Source organism: Sus scrofa, chromosome 7 (genome assembly GCF_000003025.6).
Source record: "Sus scrofa isolate TJ Tabasco breed Duroc chromosome 7, Sscrofa11.1, whole genome shotgun sequence".
Classification (NCBI taxonomy): Eukaryota; Metazoa; Chordata; class Mammalia; order Artiodactyla; family Suidae; genus Sus; species Sus scrofa.
The window spans coordinates 75,789,184-75,815,099 of record NC_010449.5 but is presented as its reverse complement, the minus strand read 5'-3'; the positions used below and the strand labels follow the sequence as shown (position 1 = coordinate 75,815,099).

Below are 25,916 nucleotides of genomic sequence, written 5' to 3'. Positions count from 1 at the left end.
CAGACTAGGGGTGGAATCAGAGCTCTAGTTGCTGGCCTACACCACAGCCACAGCAACGTCAGATCTGAGCCGAGTCTGCGACCTATGCCACAGCTCATGGGAATGCAGGATCCTTAACCCACTGAACGAGGCCAGGGATCGAACCTGCTAGTCAGATTGATTTCCACTGAGCCATGATGGGAACTCTGGTAACCCAATATTGAACATCAGTGAGTGATGACATGCCACTTGGGAAGCCTTCTTTGTTTTTGTTTTTTGTTTTTTTTTTTTTTGGTTTTTAGGGCCATTTGTGCAGCATATGGAAGTTCCCAGTCTAGGGGGGTTGAATCAGAACTGCAATTCCTGGCCTATGCCACAGTCACAGCAACGCCTGATCCTAGCTGTGTCTGTGACCTAACCACAACTCACGGCAATTCCGGACCCTTAACCCACCGAGCAAGGCCAGGGCTTGAACCTACATCCTTATGGATACTGGTCAGCTTCATAACCTGCTGAGCCACAATGTGAACTCCGGAAGCTCTCTTATAGAGGAAATGTCTGTTAGAACTTAAAATTTCTCTTCAAGAATCCCAGGACACCTCAGGATCCTTCCTCTCCCTCAAACTCTATTTCCTACACGTTTCTCTCTTCCCAAAGTTGTTCTTTGTGTTTATGTAACGTTCCTTTTGATCTTACTCTCGTAACTATTCTAGCATGTTGTCATCCTGTCATTTTCCTTTCTCTCCCCATAGATTATTTCCCCCACATGTATCAATCTACAGGGTTGCCAATGTGTTTTTGTGAAGAGGAACTAAAATTTTCTTCTCCTAAAGCTAATAATTTTCTAAGGAAACATTGCTGCTCTTTTTTCTCCTATTGGGAATCTTAGAGTAATCATACAACTAGAGGACTTTGCAGCTTAGTTATGAGACAAGCAAGATCCATTAATTGGGACCCTTGAGCTATATAGCTTCCTTCACTCCTGTTTTTTTCACCTACAGGAATCTCCAAGTTGGTACCAAGGAAGCAGGTGAGTTTTATCAGGCCCTGTACTAGCCCTCTGAAAATTTCTGTCCTTTCTTGACTCTTGGCTATATCTCCTATGTAGGCTCTGAGGTGGAGGAAATGGTTTATGAACTTATCTTTTATGTTTCCAAGAAATACTGATGTAAAATCTGTTTGTCTGTCTGTCTCTCTTTTTCTTTCTTTCTTTCTTTCTTTTTTTTTTTTTTTTTTGGCTTTTTAGGGCCGCGCTCATAGCATATGGAGGTTCCCAGGCAAGAGATCAAATCAGAGCTATAGCTGCCAGCCTGCACCACAGCCACAGCAACTCAGAATCTGAGCCCGTCTGTGACCTACATCACAGTTCATGGCAACACTGGATCCTTAACTCACTGAGCAAGGCCAGGGATCGAACCTGTGTCCTCATGGATGTTAGTCGGGTTCATTAACGACTGAGCCACAACACAAACTCTCTAGTTATCTTTGTAACCTCAGGGTCTGAGACATATAAGCACTAAATAAATGCTTGTAGACAGATGGATGAAGGTATGGGAGGGAGTAAGGAGGTGGTAGATGAATGAATGGATGGACAGATGGATAGATAGATATATAAAGTTGGGAGTACGTGGCAAGGCACTGAAGGAAGGGAGAAAGGATTTTAGAACTTCTATTACAGGCAATAGAGAAGTGGAGAATGTTTCATTTAGGGAGGTGGAGAGTCAAGGAGTCCCATATGGAAACCTTGCCTCCATATTTTGGTCTGATAACTGTACTACATGATAGTAAACAACTTGTATTCAGTGAGGAAGCGATATCTGTAAACTGTGATCTGTTTGATCCTTTAAGGTGGCGCTAACATCTGCTTAGAAAAATTAGTACTGCCTTTCTTTCTTTTTCCCTTGCAGATCAACCACACCTCGACCAGTGGGCATTACCTCTCCATCACAGTCAGGTAGAGACCATGTTTTGTCCAAATATCTGTGTGAGATGAGTAAATATCCTTTTCTCATATGGAAGGTTGTACTTTCAGATACACACTTGCAGTAGATAGGCTAGGAAAACATGCCACACTATTAATGGCAGTTTTTGATTCTTCATTTTATTCCCTTTCAGTTACCCCACGACCCAGTTCTCAGCATAGTAGCCAAGTGGTCAGGTGAGAAGAAAACTACACAGCAACATTAACACTGTTGGCAAAAGTTGAAACATGAAAGAAATGCCTAGTTGTGGCTGGGGTAGGGACTGAGGAGCCTTTGTGCCTATGTAAAAGTTTAATACCAGGTTTGTTTATTTTTCCTTTTTTGTTTCACCTTATATAGTCGATCCTCCTCAGTGGAGTCTATCCCTTATAGAGTGGCTGGCTTTAGTAACTTGGGACAAGTAAGTATTATTTACTTGGTCTTTCCAGGTAGAGATTTCTTTTTTCTTTTTCTTTTTTTCTTTCTTTTTTTTTTTTTTTTTTTTTTTTTTTTTTGCTTTATTTTATGGCCACACCTGTGGCACATGGAAGTTCCCAGGCCAGGGATTGAATCTGAGCCACTGCTGCGACCTATACTGCAGCTACGGCAACACCAGATCCACTTTGCCAGGCAGGGGATCAAACCCGAGCCTCTACAGCAACCAGAGGTGCTGCAGTCCCATTCTTAGCCCACTGTGCCATTGTGGGAGCTCCCAGATTGAGATTTCTAATACTAAACAAAAGCCAAGATTAAAACAAGAGTAAACTTGTATTGGTTTTGGCATGAATTACCTGATGCCATGTCTGGACTCTCTTTTCTTTTGGCAATGCAGACCTGATGTTAGAAACTGACCTATTTCATGACTCAGAATGAATATAGTGGGCTGCATTAACAGCTTCCCTCATGTTCATTTTGGAAGAAGTAATGTGTGGATTCTTCTTGGACCAGCATACCCACTCTGGGAGAACAACATATGCTTTGGTGTATAGCTATAGCAAGAAATATGGAAGCCAGGTGTTCCTCTTGTGGTGCAGCAGAAACAAATCCAACTAGTATCCATGAGGATGCAGGTTCAATCCCTGGCCTTACTCAGTGGGTCCAGGATCTGGCATGGCCGTGAGCTATAGTGTAGGTCACAGACACAGGATCCTGAGTTGCTGTGGCTAGGCCAGCAACTGTAACTCCAATTCAACCCCCAGCCTGGAAACTTCCATGTGCTGCGGGTATGGCCCTCAGAAGCAAAAAAGAAAGAAAGAAAGAAAGAAAGAAAGAAAGAAAGAAAGAAAGAAAGAAAGAAAGAAAGAAGGAAAGAAAGAAAGAAATATGGAGGCCAGAGAACTGGGATATATTCTGGGATATATTTATTAATGTTTATTATTTGTCCCTCAGGGAGTCAGAGGCCTGCAGGCTAGGAGCACTCCCAGAGACTCTTATACCGGTGAGCAGGGGGAGAAAAGGTATCAGAAACCAGCATATTCTGTGCAGATACCAGTAGATTTCTGATTTTCTGTGCATAATATAATGCCATTTTATTTTGCTTTTTCTCCAGACAGTGATTCTAGGTATCCACATATGTATTCCTCCTTTTCAAATAATGATATATTTCTTTTCTCAAACTGATAAGGGGAAACTTGAAATGTGAGTAAAAGAAAGACATTGAAAATCTCTGGTCAGGAGACAGATAACTTTGAGTAAAATAATTGATGTGGATTTTTTTTTTTTTTTTTTGGCTTTTTAGGGCCACACCCACAGTGTATGGAAGTTCCCAGGCTAGGGGTCAAGTTGGAGCTACACTACAGCCATGGCAACGCCAGATCTGAGCAGCATATGCGACCTACACCATAACTCACAGCAACGCCAGATCCTTAACCCACTGAGCAAGGCCAGGGATCAAATCCGCATTCTCATGGATACTAGTTGGCTTCATTACCACTGAGCCACAACAGGAACTCCTGACGTGAATTTTTAAATTGCCACAAGATGGCGGTAGAAGTTAAGTCTAAAAAAAAATAAACTCGATGCTGATTATGTTAGCCTGAAGGGTATCTGGCTTCTTCATTGTGTATCAAACATAAAAATAATTTCAGAGAAGAAATATTTTGATTCCACCCAGTTAAGCTCTTGTCTCTTTCTCCGTAGAATTATTACTGTTTTCAAAGTATTGCGCAATTAATAGAGAATACTTATCAGAGAGGATTTCCCTTTCTTTCCCTAGAGGCAGTTTTGAAATTTACAGATCTCTTCTTGAATAACCATTTTTGAAATGTCATCAAATGGTCTCTCTCCGATTCTTTCACATCACCCCTTTGAAAAATGTAGGTGTTCTAGCCAATTTATTTCTGCCAGATTAGTACTAATACTTTCTCTTTCATTCCTGATTTTGTTATCTTCTTTTTCCTTGAGCAGACTGACTAAAGATTAGTTAATTTTATTGATCATTTCTATGAAACAAATTTTGGTTTTCTTGATTTTTCTACTGTTATCCTATTCACTATTTCATTTATTTCTGCTCTAATTTTTATTTTTTTCCTTCTTCTTTTGGGTTTAATTTTTCAAGTTTCTTAAAGTGGAAGATTATTGACTTGAGATCTTTTTTTATTTACCTCGCCCACAGCATAGAAAATTTCCCGGGGCAGAGGTCAAACCCCTGTCACAGCAGTGACCCAAACCACATCAGTAACAATGCTGGATCCTTAACCCTCTAGGCTATCAGGGAGTTCATATTTATTTGTTTTACCCATTATTGAAAGTGGGGTGTTGGAGTCTCCAACAATTTTTTGTTGTTGTTGTTGTTGTTGTCTTTTAGGGAGGTTCCCAGGCTAGGGGTCCAATTAGAGCTGTAGCTGTCAGCCTAAGCCACAGCCATGGCGACACCAGATCCAAGCTGCATCTGCGACCTACACCACAGCTCATGACAGCAACACTGGATCCTTAACCCATTGAGTGAGGCCAGGGATCAAACCTGCGTCCTCGTGAATGCTAGTCAGATTCTTTTCCACTGAGCCACAACGGGAACTCATTCTTTTTTTTTTTTTTAGGGCCACTCCTGTAGCATGTGGAAGTTCTCAGGCTAGGGGTCGAATCAGAGCTGAGCTGCCAGTCACAGCCATGGCAACTTGGGGTCCGAGCTGCATCTGTGACCTAGACCACAGCTCTCGGTAATGCTGGATCCTTTTTTTTTTCTACTTGCTTTTTAGGGCCACACCTGCAGCATATGGAGGTTCCTAGGCTAGGGGTCAAATCAGAGCTGTAGCTGCGGGTCTCTGCCACAGCTACGTAGGAGCTGAGCCGTGTCTGTGACCTGTACCACAGCTCACGGCAATGCCAGATCCTTAACGCACTGAGCAAGGCCGGGGATCAAACCTGCATCCTCATGGATGTCAGTCAGATTTGTTAACCACTTAGCCACGACGGGAACGCCACAAGGTTGTCTTAAAGTACATTTGTCTGATATTAGCCATTCCAACTCTCTTTTGTTTACTGGTTGCATGGTGTATTTTTTCCTGTCCTTTTACTTTAAATTTATATGTGTCTTTGAATCTAAAGTCTTTTGTAGGAATTCCCACTGTAGCCCAGTGGGTTAAGGATCCAGCATTATGGCAGCTGTGGCGTAGGTCCCAGCTGCAGCCCAGATTCCACCCCTGGACCAGGACCTTCCACATGCCTCAGGTGCAGCCAAAAAAAAAAAAAAAAAAAGTACATGTTTTGTAGATAATGTATAGCTAGATCTTTTTTCACCATTTGGCCAGTTTCTGCCTTTTAAATTGATGACTTTAGGAGTTCCTGTCGTGGCGCAGTGGTTAACAAATCCGACTAGGAACCATGAGGTTGTGGGTTCGATCCCTGCCCTTGCTCAGTGGGTTAAGGATCCGGCATTGCTGTGAGCTGTGGTGTAGGTCGCAGACGTGGCTTGGATCCCGTGTTGCTGTGGCTCTGGCGTAGGCTGGTGGCAACAGCTCCGATTAGACCCCTAGCCTGGGAACCTCCATATGCCATGGGAGTGGCCCAAGAAATGGCAAAAAGACAAAAAGTAAATAAATAAATAAATAAATAAAAACTGACGAGTTTAGGAGTTCCCATTGTGATTCAGTGGGTTAAGAACCCAACTAGTATCCATGAGGATGAGAGTTAAATCCCTAGCCTTGCTCAGTAGTTTAAGGATCTGGTGTTGCTGCAATCTGTGGTGTAGGTTGCTGATGTAACTTGGATCTGGCATTGCTGTGCCTGTGGTATAGGCCGGCAGCTGCAGTTCTGAATGGACTCCTGGCCCCCAGAACTTCCATATGCCACGGGTGCAGCCCTAAAGAGACAATAAACAAACAAACAAATACATAAATAGAAGAGTTTAATAATTTACATTTAATGTAATTACTGATAAGAAAAGACTTCTGTCATTTTGCTATTTTCTTCTTTTTTTCCCTTTATTACTTTTTTTATTACTCAAATGAATTTATCACGTCGTAGTTGTATAATGATCATAACAATCTGATTTCACAGGATTTCCATCCCACAGCTCAAGCACATCCCCCACCCCCCAAACTGTCTCCTCCGGAGACCATAAGTTTGTCAATGTCTGTGAGTCAGCATCTGTTCTGCAAAGAAGTTCCATCTGTCCTTTTTTCAGATTCCACATGTCAGTGAAAACATTTGATGTTGGTGTCTCATTGTATGGCTGACTTCACTTAGCATGATAGTTTCTAGGTCCATCCATGTTGCTAAGCATGCCAGTATTTCGTTCTTTTTAATGGCTGATATTCCGTTGTGTATATGTACCACATCTTCTTGATCCATTCCTCTGGTGATGGACATTTAGGTTGTTTCCATGTCTTGGCTATTGTAAATAGTGCTGCAATGAACATTGGAGTACATGTGTCTTTGCGAGTCGTGGTTTTCTCTGGATAGACACCCAGGAGTGGGATTGCTGGATCAAATGGTAGTTCTATGTTTAGTTTTCTGAGGAATCTTCATACTACTTTCCACAGTGGTTGCACCAATTTACAATCCCACCAACAGTGTACTAGTGTTCCTTTTTCTCCACACCCTCTCCAGCAGTTACTGTTTGTAGACTTTTGGATGATGGCCATTCTGGCTGGTGTACGGTACATCAACGTGGTTTTGATTTGCATTTCTCTAATAATGAGTGATGTTGAACATCTTCTCATGTGTTTCTTGGCCATCTGTATGTCTTTGGAGAACTGTCAGTTTAGATCTTCTGCCCATTTTTTCATGGGGTTTGTTTTTTTGGTATGGAGCTGCAAAAGTTGTTTGTAAATTTTGGAGATCAATCCCTTGTCAGTTGATTCACTTGCAAAGATTTTTCTCCCATTCTGTGGGTTGTCATTTCATTTTGTTTAGGGTTTCCTTTGCTGTGCAGAAACTTTGAAGTTTGATTAGGTCCCATTTGTTTATTTTTGTTTTTATTGTCATTACTCTAAGAGGTGGATCTGAGAAGATGATCTGAGAGTGTTTGGCCTCTGTTTTCCTCTAAGGGTTTTTAGTGTCTGGTTTTATATCTAGGTCTTTAATCCATTTGGAGTTTATTTTTGTATATGGTGTTAGGGAGTGTTCTAATTTCCTTCTTTTCCATGTGGCTGTCCGGTTTTCCCAGTACCACTTATTGAACAAGCTGTCCTTTCTCCATTGTATATCCTTGCCTCCTTTGTCGTTGATTAGTTGGCTATAGGTGCGTGGGTTTAATTCTGGGCTTTCTATCCTGTTCCACTGATGTATATTTCTGACTTTGTGCCAGTAGCTATTTATTTTCTAATAGGTCTTATGTTTGTGTTGTGCCTCACTTCCTCCATTATTGCCTTCTTTTTTTCTAAATAGCTGTTGTCTAGTATACCACTTCCCTTCCCTCCTAGTTTCTTTTACTATATATTTTGAGTTATTAGGGATTATAATTAACATCTTAATTTATAACAATCTAATTCAGATTAATACAATCTTAATTTCAAAAGTGTACAAAAGCTTTGCTCCTGTGTAGTTCCATTCCCCTTCCCATTCCACTGTCCTGTTATCATATAAATTATATCCTTAAAAATTGTGTTCTCTTCAACAAAAATTTACAATTATGTTTTATGCAGTTGTCTTTTAAATCAGAATGAAGGAAGTTACAAAAATACACTTAGGCTTTATGCTTACTCATTTGATTATCTTTACCAGTGATTTTTATTATTTATTCATGAAGATTTGAGTTACTCTCCAGTGTCTTATCATTTATGCCTGAAGGACTCTCTTAAGTATTCCTTCTAAAGTCAGTTTGATAGTGATGAATTCTCTCAGTATCTTAATTTCTCCTTCATTTTTGAAGGGTGATTTTGCTAGATTTAAAATTTTTGGTTGACAGTATTTCTTTCAGCATTTCAAATATATTATCCTCCTATGTTCTGTCCTGCATAGTTTTTGAGGAAAAATCAGTGCCAGTTTTATTGAGAATCCCTTGCTTGTGATAAATGTCTCCCCTCTTGCAGCTTTCAAGGTTTTTTTTTTTTTTGTCTTTAGCTTTCAACAGTTTATGATGAGTCTAGGTGTGGATCTCTTTGATTTATCCTCACTGGGGTTTGTTGAACTTCTTAGATGTGTAGATTTATGTTTTCATCTAATTTGGGACGTTGTTCCCAGGCTAGGGGTCGAATTGGATCTGTAGCTGCCAGCCTACACCACAGCCACAGCAATGCCGGATCTGAGCTGCATCTGTGACCTACACCACAGCTCAGGGCAACACTGGATCCTTAATCTACTGTGGAAGGCCAGGGATCGAACCTGCATCCTCATGGATGCTAATTGGGTTTGTTAGCCACTGAGCCACAACGGGAATTCCTGGAACCCTCAATTTGCACATGCTGCTATGCTCGGTGTCCCACTAAGGTCTCTGAGGCTTGGTTCAGTTTTCTTCATTACTTTTTCTTTTTCTTTGTTACACTGATAATCTTATTTAATCTTTAAATTTGCTGATTCTTTCTTCCACCTGCTCATATCTCTAGTAAAATTTATATTTTAGTATCATACTTTTCAATTTCAGATTTTTTTTTTTTTTTTTTTGCTTTTTTAGTGCTGCACCTGCAGCATATGGAGGTTCCAAGGCTAGGGGCCAAATCAGAGCTGTAGGTGCTGGCCTACACCACAGCTCACAGCAATGCCAGATCCCTAACCCATTGAACAAGGCCAGGGATTGAACCTGCGTCTTCATGGATCCAAGTCAGATTCGTTAACTGCTGAGCCATGACGGGAACTCCTAATTTCAGAATTTATATTTGCTTCTTTTAAATATAATTTCTATTAATAGTCTCTATTTGATGAGATCATTCTCATACTTTCATGTGCTTTACACATGGCTTCCTTTAGTTATTCGAACACATTTGAAATAACTGGTTTAAATTATTTATCTTAAAGATCCAATGTATCTGGGCTTCCTCAAAGATAGTTTCTATTTATTATACTTTTTTCCTTTATGTGGGTGATACTTTCTTATTTCTTTGCATGCCTCATTAATTTTTTTATTGAAAACTGTACATCTAGGAGTTCCTGTCGTGGCGCAGTTGTTAACGAATCTGACTAGGAACCATGAGGCTGCAGGTTCGATCCCTGCCCTTGCTCAGTGGGTTAATGATCCGGCGTTGTAGGTCGCAGACTCGGCTCGGATCCTGTGTTGCTGTGCCTCTGGCGTAGGCTGGCCCCTAGCCTGGGAAACTCCATATGCTGCGGGAGCAGCCCAAGAAATGAAAAAAAAAAAAAGAAACTGTACATCTAAATAATATAACGTGGCAACTCTAGGAATCAGATACTTCCCTTCACCAAGGTTTTCTGTTGTTTGTTTTGGTAACTTTCTTTTTACTTTTTTTTTTTTTTTTTTGTCTTTTTGCCATTTCTTGGGCCGCTCCTGTGGCATATGGAGGTTCCCAGGCTAGGGGTTGAATCGCAGCTATAGCCGCTGGCCTACACCAGAGCCACAGCCGAGCTGCGTCTGCAATCTACACCACAGCTCACGGCAACGCAGGATTGTTAACCCACTGAGCAAGGGCAGGTATCGAACTTGCAACCTCATGGTTCCCAGTCAGATTCATTAACCACTTCGCCACCACGGGAACTCCTGTTTTGGTAACTTTCTAAAACTAGTTCTGTAAAATCTGTATTCCTTGTCATGTGTGGCCACTGAAGTCTCTATTTAGTTAGCTTAGCAGTCAGCTAATGATTGGACAGAGATTTCCTTAAACACCTGCTACTAATAAGTCTCTAAGTCATTGCTTAGGGACCAATGTGTGTTGGGGTGTTCTTTGAACACTCAGCCAGGAAATTGACAACTGTGTGCCTTAGCCTTTACTTTCTGCTTGATGACCTCAAGGTAAACCCAAGGTGAGAACTTAGGGCCTTTTCAGGTATTTCCTGATCGTGCACACAGTGCTGTGCATGCACATGGCCTAGACTCCTAAGAACATGTTGTTCTTTTTCAAAGCCCCAGTGGACAGCTCATTCCACAGCTTTTCTTTGATGCTTTTTGGTTAGCCTATTATTTGCCCCAGTTGATATTTACCTCCTCAGGCAGCTGAAACAAGTGCCTTTAATTGTTTGCAACAAACACTCCCAGGAAAATGCTTTTCACACTTGGTGAACTCTAAACTCCAAGTCCTGGTGAGTTTGGTTCCAAGTCAGGTCAAATAAAGGCAGCTTTGCAAGTGAAGTCTTCCAGTGAACCATTAGACAGGTCAAGTAATGACAGTTCTCTGGGAATGAGGCTTTGAAAGAGCTCCCACCACATTACATCCCCTCTGGTGACTGCCAGACTATTGATTTTTCAAGGCTACCATGGAGCTGGAGCGGGAGAAATGGGAACAGGGCAAGTTAAGATGCCACAAACCTCACTGTTCTTACTCACATTCAGCTATTTTTCTGGAATAAACATCCCTCAGATTGCTAAAAGCACTTTGCTAATTTCAAGAATTCTGAAAAAGTTGGTTCCAAAATTTTTTTTCCTAGTTTTCTTATTCTTTTTATGGATAGAATCTGTGGAGGCCCTTATTCTGTCATTTTTGCTGATGTCACTTCCAGCCAATTTAATGACCCTTTTTGCCGTTCTTCCCAGTAATCTTCACCTTAGAGGGGAAACCAAGGCACAGATACATTAGGGCACATCAAGGCAGTGATGGGCCTGGCACACAAATTCATGAAAAGGAGAAGAAAGCACCTTTATGATCCCCTGCTAGGTGATTTGTGGGTGTTTTTACTTGCCATTCGTCCCTTAGCCTAACATGTATACAGGAAATCTTTGACCCCCTAATCCTTTGCCCTGACCTCCAAAATACCTGAATCTCTTTCTTGGTTCATGGATTATCTGATAGGTTCATTTTTATGCTTTCCAGAAACCCCTTCACCAGCTTCTACTCACAGCCTGTCTTATAGGTAAGTAAAACTGTACTTGAGATCTGTTCACACTGACACTCTGCCAGCAGCCCTGGGGTTACTCCTCTACTGGCCTATACCACTGAGGTTTATAATCTACTTTGTAAACAAAAGAGAAGGTTGAATAGGACTGTGTCTAAAATACGTCTGAATTATTTAATTGTATTCTCAGTTGCAAGCAGGGGATTTATTTCCTCGCTGGCTTAAATGTATAGACTCTTCTTTTACATGTGCTTTTTACTTTAACCTTTCTTTTTCTCTGCTGATGCTTTTATTTTTCCTCCTTAGACCTTCATCTGCCTCCTCCGGACAGGGGATTTTTTCTTTCAGACCATCCCTAAATGGTGGGGATTCAGATCTCACAAGAGTCCTCACCTCCAACAATTCAGGTACGTTAAATAACATTCCCAAAGGAGTGGAGCTTCAGTCATTGACATATACACTAAAGTGAAGATTTTCAAAGTGAAAAATTGGGGTTTGCACACTCCATCCCCTGCAAAAAGCACTGACTCAAGTTTGACGCCTTAATATTCTTTAAGAATTACTCCATTTCCTTCATAGTGAAGGAAGGCTTTGGATTTTGCCTGAATCTCACTCATCCTGTATCACCAGGGGTTGAGTTCTGCTATTTAGCCAGAAGGTCAGCACATAGAATTAAACTGGCTTGGAGTTCTCGTTGTGGCGAAGTGGAAACAAATCCAACTAGGAACCATGAGGTTGAGGGTTTGATTCCTGGCCTCGCTCAGTGGGTTAAGGATCCAGCATTGCTGTGGGCTGTGGTATAAGCTGCAGACGTGGCTCAGATTTGGAGTTGCTGTGGCTGTGGCCTAGGCCGGCAGCTATAGCTCCGATTTAACCCCTAGACTGGGAACCTCCATATGCCATGAGTTCAGCACTGAAAAGACACACACACATTCACACACACACACACATAAAACACAAAGAATTAAACTGGCTCTTTGTTTGTTTCTTTTGAGATCCCTGTCTTGGAATGTTGTGGGGAGGTCAGTACTAAAAGAGAATGATAAAACAAGCTTGCTTTTTTCTCCTCATGTTTTCCAAAAAGGTATCTCTGCTACCAGTCCTCATGATAAGGGTCTGTCATCTTCCCCTTTTTTTCTTTTTCATGGCTACACCTGTGGCATATGGAAGTTCCCAGGCTAGGGGTCCTATCAGAGGTGTAGCTGCTGGCCTACACCACAGCCACAGCAATGCCAGATCTGAGCCTCATCTGTGACCTACACCACAGTTCATGGCAACACCAGATCCTTTAACCCACTGAGCGAGGCCAGGGATCAAACCTGCACCCTCATGGATACTAGTTGAGTTCTTCTTTTTTTTTTGTCTTTTTGGGGCCAAACCCACAGCATATGGAAGTTCCCAGGCTAGGGGTTGAACTGGAGTTGTAGCTGCTGGTCTGCACCACAGCCACAGCAATGCAGGACCTGAGCTGTGTCTGTGACCTACACCATAGCTCACGGCAACACTGGATCCTTAACCCACTGAGAGAGGCCAGGAATCGAACCTGCGTCCTCATGAATGCTAGTCAGATTCATTTCCACTGAGCCGCAACAGGAACTCCCTAGCTGAGTTCTTAACCCGCTGAGCCACCATGGGAATTCCCAAGGGTCTATGATCTTCCAATCAAAATCTTTACTGCTCTCTCTACATCTTTCTACTCAACTCACAGACCTCCATGTCAGCACCCCGTCCTTACAGGAAAAGAATGGACTTTATAACCCTCTTCTTGAATTGCTTAGCTAACAGTCTTTTCCCTTCTGAGTAGTGTACTACAGATTAAGAACCACTTATTTATCCTGATCCATAAATAACAATACTGAGGAACTGCTCCAGAAAGTTCTTTCACCATTCCATTCTATATTTTAGGTCAGAGAGAGAGCAGAACCACCCTAGAGAGTCTTCCTGGTTTCCAGCTACCAGTCCTGCAGGTGAGCCCTGGCTAGACTAACTTGGCTGCACATGAAAAACACACAGTTAGGCCTGCACACTAAATGCCTCATTCTGGTCTAGTGTTAAGGTGATAGAATGTAACCAGTGGAGAATGACATGGATTTCAAGTGTGGTAATGATATGTACACAGATATGTACACAATTTTCCAAAGTGGTCTTGGTTTCAAAGATTTTATCCTACTGTCAGATTAGTTTCCTAGTTTGGGGTTTAAAAATTAGGTCACATGGTAGTGAAAGGCTTTAATTTTTTTTTAAGGGCTGTATCTGTGGCATATGGAAGTTCCCAGGTTAGGGATTAAATCAGAGGTACAGCTGCCGGCCTACACCACAGCCACAGCAACTTGGGATCTGAGCTACCACATACCACAGCTCACTGAAACACCAGATCCTTAACCCACTGAGCGAGACAGGGGATTGAACCCAAGTCCTCATGAATACTAGTCGGATTTTCCACTGCTGAGCTATAACTGGAACTCCTAGTGAAAGGTTTTAAACTGAGAGGTCCTTGAAGGGTACACTAAGTATGTGACACATGACATTCCCAAAAGGTTCACAGCTAATTATTTTCAGTGGGATATGTCTTTTGGATAGAGGTACTGCTTGAACTAGGAAAAATTATTCTCATTTCTCCAGTGATAGCTAGAATAATTAATGTCTTGTTAATTTATGAGACTATGATTCTGATCCAGGAAACAAGAGGAAAATGGCACGGGAATGAGGAGTGATTTGTCAGGAGCTCTATTAAATGAAAAGTCCAATTGGAGTTCCCACTGTGGCTCAGTGGTAACTAACCCAACTAGTGTCCAAGAGGACTCGGGTTCTATCCCTGGCTTCACTCAGGGTTGAGGAACTGGCATTGCTGTAAGCTTCAGTGTAGGTTGCAGATGCAGCTTGGATCTGGCGTTGCTGTGGCTGTAGTATAGGCCGGCAGCTACAGCTCTGATTCAACCCCTAGCCTGGGAACTTCCATATGCCAGGGGTTTGGCCCTAAAAAGATAAAAGAAAAGTCCGGTCTTGCTTTTTAAATTCACTTTTAAGGCTTATGTTTTGAGAATATTTAGGCCAACCTCTTGGTGACCTACTAAGAGGTAAATATTTTGCTTTCAAATTCCAAAATGCCCTTTATTTTCATCAGCAAGAAATTAGGGTCTAAGCCCTAAGAGGCAACACTAGGGAAATAACATCCCTCTAATATCCTCATAAGGGATTAACCTGCAAGTGAAAAAAGACTTGAGACATATAAACCTTCTTAAATAAATGCCCCCCACTTGGATCTTTTTTTTTCTTTCCCTGTCTTTTTTGTCTTTTGAGGGTCACACCTGCAGCATATGGAGGTTCCCAGGCTAGGGGTCGAATCAGAACTGTAGCCTCTGGCCTATGCCAGAGCCACAGCAACAACAGATGCGAGCCGCATGCGTCTGTGACCTACACCACAACTCACAGCAACGCCAGATCCTTAACCCACTGAACAAGGACAGGGATCGAACCGCCACCTCATGACCTCATGGTTCGTAGTTGGATTCATTTCTGCTGCACCACAAGGGGAACTCCTGTTGAAAGTTAAATGATTGGGTTTTGCTTTGATTTAATCTAGTTGAGAGGGGCAGTGAGAGAGTAGGAATGAAAGAAAATTGGCTATGAGTTGATTGTTGAGTGATGAGTACATGTAAGTCCATCATACTACTGTATTTTTGTGTTTTGGGAAATTTTCCATAATAAGCTTTATAAAAGAAAGTTATTGAAGAAAGTACCACTTTCTCAAAAGCATAAGAATTCTGCCTCCCTGGTGACTGTCTCTGGGTATGGTAGTCATGTGTTCCAGGTTTCCCAAAACAGAGTTTGATTTTCAGATATTCTGCTTATCACCACCATAAACCACTGAAATGTTCCAGGGTCATAAGTAGCCTTTGTCACACTAGATGTATCAAATATTAGTTTGGAAAAGTTAGTTTCCATGCACTGGAAATCATTATGGAGAAGCAACAGTGGTGGTTTACTGTCATGATAAATTTCATATAATGACTTGCAAGGGCCTTAATAGCCTTTTTTGTTACAAACACCCTTAACTGCCTTCCTGTCCTTGCTGCAGAATCTCTACCAACAGAGGCAGATGGGATTAGCCAGGGGGAAAGAAGTATGGAACACTCCCAGATAGACCATGTTCCAGGTCTGATCTATATATACGGCTGAAGGACGGACGTTAGCATCTAAACTCGTTTAGACCTGATGGCCTGGGAAAATGCACCCCTGCCTTATTTCCTGGTTTCACTCTGTATCTTCTTTCAGTCTTTACCCTGTATACCCTGTATTACTTCCTACAAAAGGGATCAGGTCAGTGCTTCAGAAAGATGTCAGTATCTTTCCTATAAGATATACGTAGCTCCCTTATTTCCTACAACTTGAAACAAAGGTTATAAAAACAATTCTTGGCATGGGGGGGTGATGGTGGTAATATGCTCATTAACCGTGTTTTATTTCCGGATTTCACTTTTTAGCTTTGGATATATTCTCCCATTGCCAGTGTTAACAAGCAAAAACTCTGTTCCTTGCCCTAATTGAGTATACGTTTTCTGTTTGCCTCTTGTTTCCTCCATGCCTGGTTACTATTAAATATGTTAATTTTTCTTTCTGTCTGGTACCAGTTGGAGGCACAGGCTTTCAGCTTACTAAAGTACACAGATAATAAAATAAAGAGGATGCCCTTTTACTGCTACTGCAACTATACTGGTATTACAAGCTCTAGAATGGTGGGATGGGCAAAGAACACTACCACTGAGATCGAACATTTATTTTTCTTTGGGTACCAAGGGGTAAAATGAGGAGTTAAGGAGTTCCTGTCGTGGCCGCAGTGGTTAATGAATCTGACTAGGAACCATGAGGTTGCGGGTTCGGTCCCTGCCCTTGCTCAGTGGGTTAACGATCCGGCGTTGCCGCGAGCTATGGTGTAGGTTGCAGACGCAGCTCAGATCCCATGCTGCTGTAGCTCTGGCGTAGGCCGGTGGCTACAGCTCCGATTCGACCCCTAGCCTGGGAACCTCCATATGCCGTGGGAGCGGCCCAAGAAATAGCAAAAAGCCAAAAAAAAAAAAAAAAAAAAAAAAGAGGAGTTAAGTGGGTGGGCCACTGGCAGGCATACCTTAGGCGAAAACATTGGTAAAGTGTTAAAGAGAGCATCTGCCAGAAATAAATGAGGTCTTGGTAATGACGTTATAGCTGAATAGGACCCCACTACCCTTTCTGAAACTGGATTTTTTTTTTCTTTTTTGTCTTTTTGTCATTTCTTGGGCCACTTCCTCAGCATATGGAGGTTCCTAGGCTAGGGGTCCAATTGAAGCTGTAGCTGCCGGCCTATGCCAGAGCCACAGCAACACGGGATGCAAGCTGCATCTGCAACCTACACCACAGCTCATGGCAACACCGGATCCTTAACCTATTGAGCAACGCCAGGGATCGAACCTGCAACCTCATGGTTCCTAGTCGGATTCGTTAACCACTGAGCCACGATGGGAGCTCCTGAATTGGATTTTTAAAGGCATTTCTAGACTCCCCCTCTTCTGAGCAAGAGGCTCTGCTGTAGCAAGTGCAGGAAACAGTCTGCCTAGTAATAGATACTGATCTACTGTCTTTTAAAATTTTTGTTCTTTTACTTTAACTCAATATATCCTGATGCTTAAAAGATAAATAAATAAAAAGTATACTAAATCAGAAAGTTAATGGATTTGGCTCCATTAATCTCTAAACGATTAAAGTAGCAAAGTGGAGGAGAGAGAAACAATTTTATTTTTGGCCTTTTTATTATTATTCTAGTAATTGGGGGCTTCCAACCTTTTATTTCCAGATGGTTAACCCACTGATATTGTTATAGGTGACCCCATCTGATGAAAACCATTCTAAAACATCAATTAATTCAGTTAAAGACCATGGTCCCTCTGTCCCCAAGACAGATCCTATCAAGAGAGGGAAAAGTCTCTTCTCTGGACACAAATTAAACTAACATGAAAAAGATAAAAAATCAGTCTCTGTCAAGCTAGGCAGGAGGGAGTGTCAGGTTTGTAAAACCAAACCTGGTACCTACCTTCACCGTCCTTCCAAACAGTAGAAACCATTCCCTCTCCTCTTATCCCTCTGTAATCTAATTCATTTTTAAAAGGACATCTCGCCTAAATCCCACCTCCAATAAATATCCAGTCTAAATTATTCTCCACCCAATTATTAAACTTTTTCACAAGCTCTGGGGGGAAGATTTACCCTGAGACAAATAATAAACAGAATGGGGATTCTGGAAAGATAAAAAGGTACAAGGCATAGTGGTCCCAGCATCAGAAATGAAAACATTCTGCTCCCTGTGTGACTCGATAAAAGCAGCAGGAAAACATATAAAGTCAAGCTGATATGAGGGAGAGGAAATATTTGTGACTGATGGGGACATGAGATTCTTAGCTGCATTATGCAAGGACCTGTGCTTGGAGAGAAAAGAAGGGGTGCAAGGCAGCTTTATGTTCCAGGGAAAATGGTGGGACTGGGGGATGTACTGGAATCATCAGTGAATCAAAATTCTTTACTCCTCCTTTGCCTTCCCCCATAGACATGGGCCAAAGCCTGGCCTCTCTGTAGTACAGTAGGGAAAAGTATGGCAGATCTGAGAGGAGAGCAAGAGCCTTTTCCGGCCCCATCATTTGGACCAGACCCTTGGCACTCTCTTCATTGAGGCTGCAGGCCTGGATTCCTGCCCATCCAATCCCCACCTCACTTTGTGCCTTGGTCATCCTTCCTGGTTTCCCTCACTACATCCCCCAGTCCCGACCCTCAAGAACACAAAGCTTTTCAGTTCTTTGCCACAAGGTAATTATAAAAAAATGTGGTTTCTTTGTTTAAACAGTTACTAAGTTGGTTCATCTTTTAGTAACAGACCTCCCCTCGCCCCCCACTCAGTCCTGGATGATCACATCATCGTCATCATCATCATCGTCTTCTTCCTCCTCCTCTTCATCCTCACAGTCTTCTGGCAGTTCTTCCTCCTCCTCTTCCTCCTCTTCATCTAGACAAACCACCACTTCAGCTGGCTCAGGTAATCGAGAGTCAAACCAATCCAATACCTGCTGGGTGCTCAGCCTTGATGCCTGACTCAGTTGAGGGATATCGCTCTGCCGTAGCTGTTGGTGGGTTGACCAGTACCTCTCCAGGGGTCGTATATCCGGTGGGGGTGGGGGATTCGGCAGAGGTGGTGTCTCAGCCCAATCATTCAAGGAGCGGGTTGAAGGTGGTGGTGTGGGAATTGCTGGATCCTGGAAGCTAGGGGCCCCAGGTACTGCGTTGTCCCGAAACCATTTTAGTTGCCCATGCTTCAAGGCATAGCGTGTGTCACCAAACCACTGAATAATCTCAGGCCGAGGTAAACCAGTGATCTGCTCTAATTTATGGTAATCCTCACGCCGTGCCCACTGGCACTGTAGGAAAAATGATTTGAGGATAGCCAGCTGCTCTTTGGTTTTGCGCTTGGTCTTTCGCTGGCGCTGCATATCTGGGGAAAGGTACTCTGCAGGGCCAACCCTCCCTGGTGCTGAGTTATGCCTTAGCCCCTGGGGCCAGGCTGGCTCCAGATGTGGGGGTAGTGCCTGTTCCTTGGGTGATGGTGGCTGTGGGATACAGCCCAGTGGCTGGAGGGGTTTAGAGGTGGCAGTAGCTCCATTAGCCAGTACCTGGAAAGAGGAAGAAGAGGTAGAGGAAGGAGGAGTCACATTAGATGCGGACTCCTTCTTGCAACTACTGGCAAGTAATGAGATGGGCGGGGGCTTATCCCGAGCTCGGGGCTGGTGGACAGCTGTGGAGTGGTTCCAGGAAGCAGTACCTAGGCCGTGGGACTGGTCGGGATCCCTGCCTGCCTGCCCTTTAGAGAAGCCACTGCTCTGAAGATCCTGCCAAAAGTTTGATTGGTGGGGGAATGTCCCAGTGCCAGGTACCAACAGGGGCTCTTTTGCTTTCTGGTGACTCAGTGGCTCTGAGGACTCCTCAGGCTCTACCTTCAATCCTTTCTTCTGGGTGGGCTCGCTAAGAGTCAGGGGCACTATTCCAAGACCCACTTGTTCTGGAGGTGGCATCGGAGAAGGAGGCACCTCCTCTGGGGGCCGCCCTGCATGATGAGTGAAAGAGAGAAGGGATTTGAAGTGGAGTTGGTCCCGATGGTAGACCACACGGGCTCGAGTCTCTTCTATTTCTTCGGATGACCAGCTAATGCCACAGCGGAGGCGCTGGGCCATGAACCAAGTCTTGACTTTCTCCATCTGCAGCCCATAGCGTAGGCAGAGAAGGGCAATGTCTGCTAAACTGGGATAGGGAAAGTAGCTGAAGGTTTGTAGCAAGTGTTCATTGCCATCCAGCTCACTGGTCTGGGCTGCTTGGGTCCACACAAGCTGTAGCTCCTCAGAAATTGGAGGGAGACAGATGAGCCCCGCAGGGGAGCTATTAAGACTGCTGGCCTCTTTATTAGGAGGCATGGTGCTTTCTGACTTGTGCCCTTCAGAGATCGCTGTAATAAGAAGAAAAACAGTTCAATCACTGGGGCTCCTCTTTCAGCCCATTGCTCACTTTCTACCAAACAAAATGTTTGGAGTCCAAAACAATCAACTTTCTAGGTGTACTGTGTTGGATTGCTTTTAAAGTGCTTAACAATTTCTCATTTAATTTTCATAAACTTCTGAGTCATCAGAGCCTGCCATAATTCCTGCTATACAAAAAAACCCCCAAAGTCCATAGAAATTAAATTATCCCAAGTCACAAGACTATCAAGTGTTGTTACCAGGAAGAAAAATCTGTCTTTAGAGGTTAAGAAGGAAAACATCCTTATAGCCTTTATCATTCCAATTCAGTTCACTTCATCCTCTAAGTTCATGGAACCAGCGTGACAAATTGAGGACTCAGAATGAAAACAAGAGGTGTAATCTCAGAACACTTTAGCTCCTAACAGATTATCTCTAGTTATCTCTGGAATTACCTTTGTGGCTCCACAGGTCAATAACCTGACCAATATCCATGAGGATACGGGCTCGATCCCTGGCCTCACTCAATGGGTTAAGGATCCAGCGTTGCCACATCCAGTGTAGGTTGCAGATTTGGCTCAGATCTGATGTTGCTGTGGCTGTGGCGTAGGCCAGCAGCTGCAGCTCTGATTTGACCTCTAGACTGGGAACTTCCCTATGTCGCAGGTTTGGCCCAGAAATAAAAGTAGTTATCTCTATAGATTACCTCTAGAATGTGGAAAGGTTGGGAATACAACATGTGAAAATCTAGAAGGTGGGACAGCTCTGTTCTCTGCCCAGCCCCCAGCCCCCTTTTCTTTCCCTTCTTGGGGGTACAGTGGGGATTGATAGTACTTTTAAACCCTTTATTTTTTCAATCAGCAGGGTGAGATAGGCCAAGTATCTGAGATAAATGGGGCTTACTCTCCCCAGGTTTTGGTCCAGGGAAGGTAAAGAGAGGGGAATGTTTCCTTCTGCAAGTCATCATCCTGGGAACAAAGGTTTATCCCCCTCCCCACAGCCTTTGTCTCTTCGAGCTGCTGTGTCTCTCTCTCTAGGGAGCCCAGAGAGCTCCCTCAGACCTTGACAGCCCCCTCCACACAGGGTGGGAGGCCTGCAGCCTCTTATCTCTTCAGTTCAGGTGGGCAGACTTAATATAAATTATAACCAAGCTACCCAGCAGCACCAGGGCTCCTAGGGTCGTCATGGGTATGGGGACTGCAGGGTAAGCCTCTGACTGCTTCATTCCTGGAGTACCCGCTCAAGTTATTTCCCAGAATAATTCTATTGACCAAATTTTAACTCTGATCCCATATGTGGGTATTAGCAACTTTAACACATCTTTACTTTTAGAGGAATCTCATCTGAGTTTATAAGTATTACTTCTGATATGTTAAGGATAGGACAGGATTCCTGTGTAAACGTTACATGATGAACTAAGAAAAATCTCAAGTCCAGAAAAGTTACAGATAGAGCAGTATGAGGGATTTTATATGATGATCAAAAAAAATTTGGAAGCATTCTAATGTGTGTCACTATCCTCTTTCAACAAGCAAATCTTAACAAATTGAAGGTCATGCAAACCCTAAAGGCACTACAGCTTGAAGAGAACCTTAAGAGGCTAAATGAAGGTAGCATGGCATTGTGGCTAAAAATATGATTAAGGTCAACCTGCAGTTTGAATCCCAATTCTTCCACCAGCCATGTGATCTTGGGCAAAAGCCACTGAATTTATAGGAGCCTAAGTTTCCTCATGTGTAAAAACCGGAGATAAGGAATTCTCTGGTGGCTCAGTGGGTTAAGGACCTGGTGTCACTGCTGTGGCACAGGTTCCATCACTAGCCTAGGAACTTCCACATGCCACTGGTACACCCCCCCACCTCCCCCAAAAAATAGAGACAGTGTTGAGTGTATGTAAAGTTATGTATTTTTACAAAGCACCTATTATGTGCTAGCTGTCTTATACAGGTGGGGCCTAAACCTGTTAGAGGTAGATGTCTAGGGTGAGGCAGATTTGAGGTGAATCACAGCTTAACCACTTGCTAGAGGGCTCTCAGTTTCCCATTAGAATAGAGGTCCTAACAGCATCTACTTTGTAAGTTTATGACTAAATAAAAAAATACACCTGGCATTATGCCTGGACCAAAGTAAAGGCTCAATAAATAACAGCTTTTATCAGTTGCTTTAGCCTCATGTGATTCTGATATAAGGTACTACTCCTAGACAACAGGGGAAGTGAGGCAAAGACTCCTTTAAAATTACTGCTATTGCAGTCTTAATTCTAATGAGTAGTAGAGAAAACCAAGGTAGCTCGGATTTTGTACTTTTTATATTTGCAGAGTTGGATATAATTCCAAAAAGGACTTTGCAGCTTTAAGGAAATATCCAAATCACTGCTTCAGAACTGAATCCATAATTTAGATATAAATCCTTTTCGATTGCTAGGTGAATTGCCAGTGTGGTGGCTCTGCCTTTATCCTTCGGGTTCATCCCAGGATCAGCTGTGAGGAATTCATTGCAAGGCCAGGCACTAAACCACCATTTATTTATTCATTTATTTATTTTTGTTTTTTAGGGCTGCACCTGTGGCATATGGAAGTTCCCAGGCCAGGGGTCGAATCGGAGCTACAGCTGCCTGCCTATGCCACAGCCACATGGGATCTGAGCCGTGTCTTCGATCTACACCACAGCTCATAGCAATGCCAGATTCTTAACCCACTGAGTGAGACCAGGGATTGAACACACATCCTCATGGATCCCAGCTGGTTTTGTTAACCGCTGAGCCATGAAGGGAACTCCTAAATCACCATTCAGAAACTGTGGCCGACCAGGAACACCATCAAATCTAAACTGGAGAATATGATCCAATACTTGACATCCACGTAACATTATCTGTGTCCTTTTCTTCAAGGCAATAGTAACACTTCAGATATGAGGAAAAGGTGGCATAAGGAATAAAGCAGTCCAGTGTGAGAAGACTGCCAGATGAGAAATAAAGCAGGCACAGCTTATCAAACAAAAAACTTAAGTTTTTGCTTTTATTCATGTGGTCTGCTATCCTTCATATTCTCATGGCATCAGTTTGATAGTTCAGTATAACAAGGCCCTATTTGTTACACTGCATATATCCACAGTTTTCCAACTACACAAAACACAGTTGTAGATTTCCTGATACAGAATGGTGGCTTAAATCAAGGCACAGCTGTATAGCTGGCAACTCCCTACAAGAATCTGGCTTTGAAATAAGAAGAAACCAGGGAGTGGCTTATGAGAACTCCAACAAGAAGGGTAGATTCTACAGTAATCACAACCACAGTGAAGACACTACAGTGTCTTGTGTTCTTGTACCTCCTTTGGAGAAGGTAGGAAAAAAGGGAATCAGAGCTAGAGAAATAAATCCTCTGGGCAGAGGTGTCCATGTCAGTGGTGGTATTATCAATTCTGAATTACTATTAAGTTTGCATCCTTATTAAAAATGCCCCCAAAAATTGCCACATATGTCCCACTGCTACTTAAAGTCATCAATAAATACAGTCAAGATAACACTCTTACTTCCCTTTGGGCTTTCCATACCCCTGGGCAGATGGCAGAAAAAAATGGGTTGCCTTAAACTTCTGATGTTGATGTTCACAATAATCCTAGAGAAAGGAGGTCTTCAGAACTTGAGCCTAGGAGTTCCTGCTGTGGCACAATGGGATCAATATTCTGTAGCACTAGGACCAAGGTTCAGTCCCCAGCCTGGCACAGTGGGTTAAAGGGTCCAGCATTGCAGCTGCAGTGTAGGTCGCAAACTGCGGTTCAGATAACAAACTGCAGCTGGGATCTGATCCCTGGCCCAGACAAAAAGGAAAAAAAAAAAATTGAACTTGAGCCTAGACTTGTGGTTAAAGCAAGAGATCATTCAAATAAGAGAACAGATATGATCCTGCTAAATTCCCTAAATGTTTACTCAGAGAACTGAAGTATGTTTTTGAATGAAATGTGTTTTGGTGAGAGTTTTCAGGACCTTAAGGGGCTTTTAGTGATATTCATGTGCTTCTTAAGTTTTTGGATCAAGGAACTCTTTGAAAATCAGAAATTACAGACCCTCAGAAAGTTATGACTTATACCCCCCCACCAATAAACATTCACACTCTCATATTATATATAGTATAATCTCAGGGGGTTCACTGAGTGCCCACAAGCCCAGGTTAAGAAACTCTGCCTATGTCCTCCCGATTTAATAAATAAAGGCAATGTGTGGTAATTGCTTAAAGAAGAAACAACTTTTTATGAATGAATCAAAAGAGTGGATGGAAGCCTCAAGAGAATCTGAATTAGCCTTGAAGGGATTAGGTATTGGTGATATTAGTTGGAAAGAGTGGCAGCCAGGGATGTTCAACTGGGCCAGGAGCCTGACTTAACAGATCCTCACTGGATTACATGGTAATCCACACCCACAGGGCACTGGAAACTAGAGGCTGTTAGGCTACTTTCCAGTGTGCCAAAATCACCTGCTTCCTTCAGTCGTTCTGTGTCCTCAGGCATGGTGTGTGATATTCCAAGCCTGCTTAGGCCTATTGTTTTTCTGTGTTTATATAAATTCAACATCACATAAACCTATGAAAAAATTAGTATGTTAAGAATTGTTCCTATGAAAACAGTCACATGCTTTCAAAAGACGTAATACAAAGGAGCGTACATTTTAAAAAACTTGAGAGTAGGCAAGACAACTGTAAAAGAATGGAAGGGGCAGGGGACTTAAAAATCTCAAGAGGTATTCCATTCAGATTTAAATGTTTTTAAATTTGTGTTTAAATTTCCACTTCACTATAAAGAAACGAAACCTGGAAATCACAGATGAGAGGCAGTGGCTCCTGTCTCAGACTGCACATTAGAATTACCTGGAAAACTGAAACCAGAGCATTCACCTCCTCACTCCGACTTAATTAGCCTGGACTAGGGCCCAGGCATAAGTAGTTTTAAAAAGTTCTCAGGGTGCAGTCAGATTTGAGATTTGCTTATGTAGTTTATACTACAAAGGCAACTGGGACTGCCAGTCAGCAGAATGTACACAAAGAAAACGCCTGGACACTAACCCAAGAGATTGGTGAAATGAATGTACTTTTAATGACAATGCTTAAGATGTGTATGCATCATTTAAAAATTCCCAGCTGGCTTTTTTGTTTTCAATTACTGCCACCTACCTATCTTAACCATAAAAAGCGCTTCAAAGGTATGGTGAGAAGGGGGGTCATATGATAAAAGATCTCATCTGGGCCCACATTACCAAATAGGTCTCAGCTTGAGTCTTTCGGTTCAGAAGTCTCAGATTAGGACGCAACACCAGGAACCTCTGAAGACTCAGGTTCTCACTTTACTGGTTTGATTTTCTGAGTATGGCTGGGTAAAGGGGTCAGAAGGAGTAGTTTCTCTTAAACCTTTCATTCCCAAAGGCCACTGCTCCCCAGGAATAAGGCCAGGTTTCTGTGCGTGTGTTGAGGTCGCCAGGAGGTAGTCGTGGAGGGGAGGAGGGGAGGCCTTGGGAAGGAAACGTTTCTCCTATCCTCCATTTCACAGGCAGTCTAGAAGGCTCCGAACTGGGTCAGAGAACAAAAAGTTGCTGCACTTGGGGCGATGAGCCCCAGAGAGCAGGCGAATCTTTATCCTCCCCTTTCCGAGGGCGTCCCAACCCTGCTTTCCCCTCCTCCCTACACACCCACTCACCCTCCCCCAGTTACAACAGGGAACCGAAAAGTCCAGAGGAGAAAGGAGAGAGAACCGGGCAACTTCGAACCCAGAATTCTCCTCCCCCTAGCGCGGGGATGGAACTCCAGAGGTCGGAGATCGTACACGGGCTGGGAGGGGAAGTCGAAAGGGCTGGGGATCACTCACCGCTGTCCGGCCCGGGCGGCGGCTCCCAGCCTCGCACCATGGGCCGGGGGGAAAGGGGGAGAAAGGGCAGGGGGCCTCCGGGGTGAGAATAGGGTTGCTGCCCGGTGCGGCCTGCTCCGAGCCCACCCGCGCCGAGGGCCAGGACCGGGACTTGCCCCCCTCCCGCCCCCGAGAGCGCGCCGGTCAAGCCCAGCCCAGCTCCAGCGAGTTGGAGGCG

The 25,916-nt window shown here is 43.3% G+C and overlaps 2 protein-coding genes across 2 annotated transcripts in view; one reads left to right on the top strand and one right to left on the bottom strand.

Moving 5' to 3' along the window:
- The window catches only part of RNF212B (ring finger protein 212B), a 32,561-nt gene extending 16,356 nt beyond the window's left edge, over positions 1-16,205 (top strand). The window contains exons 7-15 of the mRNA XM_021099238.1: positions 981-1,009; positions 1,887-1,933; positions 2,095-2,137; positions 2,301-2,361; positions 3,330-3,378; positions 11,300-11,339; positions 11,628-11,728; positions 13,227-13,288; positions 15,400-16,205. Of these exons, the coding sequence (XP_020954897.1) occupies positions 981-1,009; positions 1,887-1,933; positions 2,095-2,137; positions 2,301-2,361; positions 3,330-3,378; positions 11,300-11,339; positions 11,628-11,728; positions 13,227-13,288; positions 15,400-15,465 (498 nt within the window). The 3' untranslated portion in view covers positions 15,466-16,205. The remainder of the gene's footprint in view (positions 1-980; positions 1,010-1,886; positions 1,934-2,094; positions 2,138-2,300; positions 2,362-3,329; positions 3,379-11,299; positions 11,340-11,627; positions 11,729-13,226; positions 13,289-15,399) is intronic.
- On the bottom strand, positions 17,073-25,916 carry HOMEZ (homeobox and leucine zipper encoding). Its single transcript, XM_003482254.4, has 2 exons — positions 25,700-25,916; positions 17,073-19,836 (listed from the first exon to the last, which is right to left on the bottom strand). The coding sequence occupies exons 1-2, from the start codon at positions 25,737-25,739 to the stop codon at positions 18,239-18,241; spliced, it is 1,638 nt and encodes a 545-aa protein (XP_003482302.1). The 5' UTR covers positions 25,740-25,916; the 3' UTR covers positions 17,073-18,238.

What these genes read in the sequence shown, in the direction of transcription:
- HOMEZ (XM_003482254.4), bottom strand. Translation starts at nt 25,739, where the DNA reads ATGGTGCGAGGCTGGGAGCCGCCGCCCGGGCCGGACAGCG. An exon ending in GCCGCCCGGGCCGGACAGCG is followed by an intron (nt 19,837 to 25,699) that starts GTGAGTGATCCC and finishes TTCTTATTACAG; the next exon opens with CGATCTCTGAAGGGCACAAG.